The following is a 5,014-nucleotide window of genomic DNA, read 5'->3' as shown; positions in this document are numbered from 1 at the left end:
ACATCTCATTTCCACAAGGCCCGCTCGGCTGGAAAAGAAGGGCTTAGATTCGCTTTGATAATGCAAGGTATTGGGGTCACCCTTGTGGCCTTTAATCAAATTACTTGGATAGGACCTAACGCAAATGTTCGGTCCGGATCTTCTACACGGCTTGCCCTCGTTCCCTGGGCTGCGCCCGCGTGTCCAAAGGCGCAAAAGCCACAGCCAGCCTCTGAGGGGCTGCTCCAGGGGCCCGGGGAGGGAGTCATTTGCTCCACAGCCTCCTGGGAGTGGCCTCCCTGCCTCCCTCCCCGCCAAGTGTAAGGCTCTGCTGAGCCCCCGCCCCGCCAGCCGTGGCCCGCTTTCCCTCGGCCCCGGGGGCACGGCGAGCCCTTGGCAGTGCGGCTTTATGGGCCCCCTTTAAGGCCGGCGGAGGCATCTCCCAGCCACTGTGAGGCGTCCATCGTGTGCAGCAGTGTCGCGTCCGCGCGGATCCCTCCGCGCGGTTATCTCGCGTTCATCTCGCTCCCTCTCTGCGCAGTGGTTTGGTGCGAAAATGCCTCGCCGGGGCGCACCGGGGTGGCAGCCTCGGCAGCGGCGGCGAGAGCGGTGGGAGGGGGCTGCGGGGGGGGCGAGGTGAGAGGTGGCGGCGGGCAGAGGGTGTTTTTTTCCTTTTCCCTCCAGAGCGGGGGTTTGTAAACCGAAGCCAAAGAGTGTCCCCGTGGGCCGGGCGTACTTTTTTTCTTGTCCGGTGCGCTCAGGGACGCCTGGTGCCTGAGAGGAAACAGTGGAGGCAGCGGGGAGGGTCACCCGGGGCGTCGGCGATTTTATTGAGGCCGAGCCGGCGCGCGCCGGGAGAGGCCGGGCGGGCGGTGGAACGCGGGGGCTGGGTGAGGCCCCGCGACCCGCCAGGGAGGCGGCGCGAGGTAGAGGCGGCGGGCGCGAGAGCGGAGAATGAGCGCCCAGTAGCCGAGTGCCCGCGGCTACCCGGCCTCACAGGCGACGCGAGGGCGGGCGGGCGGCAGCAGCAACGTAGCCCGGCGGCCCCAGCGGCGCCAGCAGCCGCCCCAGAGGCCCCCGCGGCAGTGCGGTCGCGCTGAGGCGCGTTCCCTGCCTGCTCCGCGCCGCCCGCCCGCCCGGGGCCGCCCTTCCTCGGCCCCCGGCCGCCGCCGCCCCGATGAGCTCGTACTTCGTGAACCCGCTGTACTCCAAGTACAAGGCGGCGGGCGAGGCCATCAATCCCACTTACTACGACTGTCACTTCGCGCCCGAGGTCGGCGGCCGCCACGCCGCCGCCGCCGCCTTGCAGCTCTATGGCAACAGCGCCGCCGGCTTCCCGCACGCGCCCCCGCAGGCGCACGCGCACCCGCACCCGTCGCCGCCGCCTGCCGGGCCGGCTTGCGGTGGTGGGGGCGGCCCTGGTCCCGGCCAGGAGTACTTCCACCCCGGAGGGGGCAGCCCGGCCGCAGCCTACCAGGCCGCCCCCCCTCCGCCGCCGCCGCCTCCCCCCTGCGGCGGGATTGCCTGTCACCGGGAGCCCGCGAAGTTTTACGGATACGATAACTTACAGAGACAGCCGATTTTTACGACCCAGCAAGAGGCCGAGCTGGTACAATATCCTGACTGTAAATCGTCCAGTGGTAATATTGGCGAGGACCCAGACCACTTAAATCAGAGCTCGTCTCCTTCTCAAATGTTTCCCTGGATGAGACCACAAGGTTGGGATGCTTTTTTTTTTTTAAGCGGGGAGAGGGGGAGAAATCTGCTTTCATCTCACGTTCTAGCTTTAAAACTCCCTTTTCCTCTACCTCTCCTTTTCCTTTTTGTGTAGCTTACAGTGATTCTTGTAAACTTTTTTTTTAAAGTGGAAACCATGTAAAGATGATGGGGACAGAATAATTGCAAAGACGTTTTCTCTGCCCCTCTTGACTGCCCATCCTATATGTATATCAGACCTAAGGAGAGTTGTGTATATTTCACCCTTTAGACCCGTTCCATAAACCTTCAGCAACCTGCAGATGCACCATTACATTTTTAAAACATTTCTTTTCCTTTTTTTTTTTTCTGTTTGTTTTAATCAGCAGCTCCTGGTAGACGAAGAGGAAGACAAACCTACAGTCGATTCCAAACCCTAGAGCTGGAAAAGGAATTCCTTTTTAACCCTTATCTGACCAGGAAGAGAAGAATCGAGGTTTCCCACGCCTTAGCCCTCACCGAGAGACAGGTAAAAATTTGGTTCCAGAACAGGAGAATGAAATGGAAAAAGGAGAACAACAAGGACAAATTCCCGGTTTCCCGACAGGAGGTGAAGGATGGGGAAACCAAAAAGGAAGCCCAAGAGCTGGAGGAAGACCGAGCCGAAGGCCCGACAAATTAACTTCCACCTTAAAAATTTTACCGCAGATTATTGAAACTAATGATCAGCATATGCTGGTGAACACCACCTATTTTCTTTGTTGGAAAGGACTTTACTTGTATTTCAAGCTACCTTCATGTCACTGCTCTTGAGGTTTCTGCGCTTTGAGAGGGATTTGGGTGTTTAAAAAAAAAGTTTCTAGTGTCGTATAGAAACAGCCCTTGAGCTGTGCTATGTAAGAGTAATTTGATACTGACCTTGTAGCTATATTTTTATAATGGTAGTTTTTAATGGCTGAGCTGGTGATTTTGCCTCAACAACGTAAACTTCCTAATGATTAGCACTAAATAATTGAATATAAAATGCTTTATTAATCAAACAAGTGCACTTGAACATTTTAAATCTTTTCTTTATGGTGAGTAAATTAAAAGAAGTCTATTAATTTTTTTAAAAAAAATTATGCCCGCAGAATATTTACTTTATATTATTTGATTAAAATGTATTATTTATATTTTTTCTTTCTACTTTTATAATGAATGGTTCGGGTGCCTTTTGTTTACTCCTAAAAGGTTTCTTTGAGTATTTTGTAAATGTAATATCTCTGGGAAAAAGTCTGGGCCAAATATTCAAAAAGCACATGTTAGCTGAAGAGTGTAATGTGTAGTCCTGGCTCTGAAGCTTCCTTAAACTTGGGGAAAATGTTGGGCCAGTGACAGAAGTTTCAGGACAATGTCAAAGTTGACATTTAATAATTTTTCTATAGTTTATACAAATTATGGCAATTTAATCATCTAGAGTGAATGAATACTTGAAAAGCCAATTATAACATTTTCACTCATATACTTTTTACTTTGGCAAGTCGCCTTGTGGAACGCCTCTCGTTTCTGAACTTGCTTTCGTTTTGAACTGTGCTTGGTATTGCCTGAAATTGCTAGGTCTCTGTGCTGTGGCCGCCGCTGTGATTCCGTTTTTTTGAGGAGGTGCCATATTTATTTGTATTCCCTTCGCTCTGTTTGCACGCCCATTGTGAGCCAACTTGCTGTGCACGTCTCAGATGTCGGTTGGTACGTCCTCTACTGTTCTCCAGGTTGGCCTTACCTATTTGAAACAATCCTTGAGAGCAAATGCAGAAAAATCCGAGTGTAAACAACCGCTGCAGAACATAGCTAGCTCCTTAATAAAAGAATGAATCTTTTTCTAGAGGTAGTGTCTTTGAGCGCCATCAATAACCCTTTTCCTGAGTCAGGAACAATTGCCCGGGCTCACGTGAAGGCAACATCCTGCTAAAGCGTCTATTGGATTTTTTAAAAGGGGGGGAGTTATGTACACCCTTGCTGTAAAAATAAATAAATCAGTACAAGGAGGGGGGCCTCTCTTTCATTCCAGAGAGGGCTGGCTAGGCTATCCCAGCTTCATCTTGCTCTAAATAACCTTGATAAGTTACTTGGAAAGCTTTGAACTTCGCAAAGGACTGGAGTCATAGGTCCAGTGGGGAACAACCCAGAATCCAGGTTACACCACAGCTTATTCCACTGAGCTGGTGCTGATGCTGGGGTTTGGGATCTGTTATTAGCAAGATACCCATTTTCTATTTGAGGCTGCTCCTACAGCTGCCATTTTATGAGGGAAGAGGAGGGGGAAGAGGGGTGGGAGGGAAGAAGAGAAATTCAAGTAAACTAACATTTCTCCTCCCAAAAAGGGAAAGCACCTTTATCAGGTAGGCATTGAAGAATTCTCTTCTTTTTCTGGATGCCTGTATATTTTTAAAGAGGTACATTTTAATTTCTAGAGTGGCTTTTATTGCACAGGTAAGAAACTGGAATCCTGTAGTTTTAGGCCTGTATCACCCCCTCAGGCGTTGGTGAGCTGTTTGCCTGCTGTTTCAAGGACTAGGGAGATGTTGGCACTGGTTCGGCAAGAGGCGAAGCACCACCTGGCTTTCTATCCAGGGAAGAGGCCATGGCTGTGGCATCCGCTGACCTGAGCCAGGAAAGACAATTTTAAATCAAGGGTGGTGCACGAGAGGAGACAGCTGCAAACGTGCGTGCTGCATTTGGAAACATTTTGCTCTGTGTGTTGCCTGAGACTCTGCTGTTGACTGGTTTAGAGCAAGTATACCAAGTGCCTGAAAGCATGCCTAGGGAACAGCCTGGCTGGGGAGAGGGTGGGAGTAAGCTGGCTAGAGACTGGTGCTAGCTGAGCTCCAGCTGCCCTCCATTTAAGGGACTCCTCTATTAGCAAAATTCGCTCTCTGCTACACAACAGTGCTCCCCCAAAATCATTTTTAGAGCCATTGATTTGGGCAAGACTCTCTCTATGGTGTGGGACCTGGTGCATGGATATATGTGGAAATCAGTGAAGGAAGGGAGGTAAAAATGTTCTTATTTCCTCTCCATTTTGTGCTACTCTGAAAGTGTTGTACCTTCTGGCCCCATCGGCCCCCTAACCCATGGTAAACTCGTAGCTCATGTACAGAAAAAGGCTGTTGCAATAATTAGTACATTTGAGAGTATTTGTACATTTACAAATTTGGTATTTTTGGTATATATTTGGTGTATTTGTACATATACGTAGATTACTCAGGTGTAGAAAGTGTTGGTAATAAATGTAGCTGTATATGCTTCCTTTTGTAGCTAGGAAAAGCGTAGATTTGTCTCCAAATAAAGAGCTTGTGGAATT

The 5,014-nt window shown here is 50.3% G+C and overlaps 1 protein-coding gene across 2 annotated transcripts; it reads left to right on the top strand.

The window, feature by feature from the left end:
• Nucleotides 1-598: 598 nt before the first annotated feature.
• Nucleotides 599-3,537, top strand: HOXD8 (homeobox D8). Of its 2 annotated transcripts, none has more exons than XM_068544876.1 (2): nt 599-1,697; nt 2,064-3,537. In XM_068544876.1, the coding sequence occupies exons 1-2, from the start codon at nt 1,157-1,159 to the stop codon at nt 2,354-2,356; spliced, it is 834 nt and encodes a 277-aa protein (XP_068400977.1). In that variant the 5' UTR covers nt 599-1,156; the 3' UTR covers nt 2,357-3,537. The 2 variants fall into 2 exon arrangements, with proteins under 2 accessions (XP_068400977.1, XP_068400976.1); XM_068544875.1 differs by having other exon boundaries at nt 2,061-3,537.
• Nucleotides 3,538-5,014: the final 1,477 nt, after the last annotated feature.

Source organism: Eschrichtius robustus, chromosome 5 (assembly GCF_028021215.1).
Source record: "Eschrichtius robustus isolate mEscRob2 chromosome 5, mEscRob2.pri, whole genome shotgun sequence".
NCBI classification, from domain to species: Eukaryota; Metazoa; Chordata; class Mammalia; order Artiodactyla; family Eschrichtiidae; genus Eschrichtius; species Eschrichtius robustus.
The sequence above is the reverse complement of the archived record's forward strand: the minus strand, read 5'-3'. Positions and strand labels throughout refer to the sequence as shown.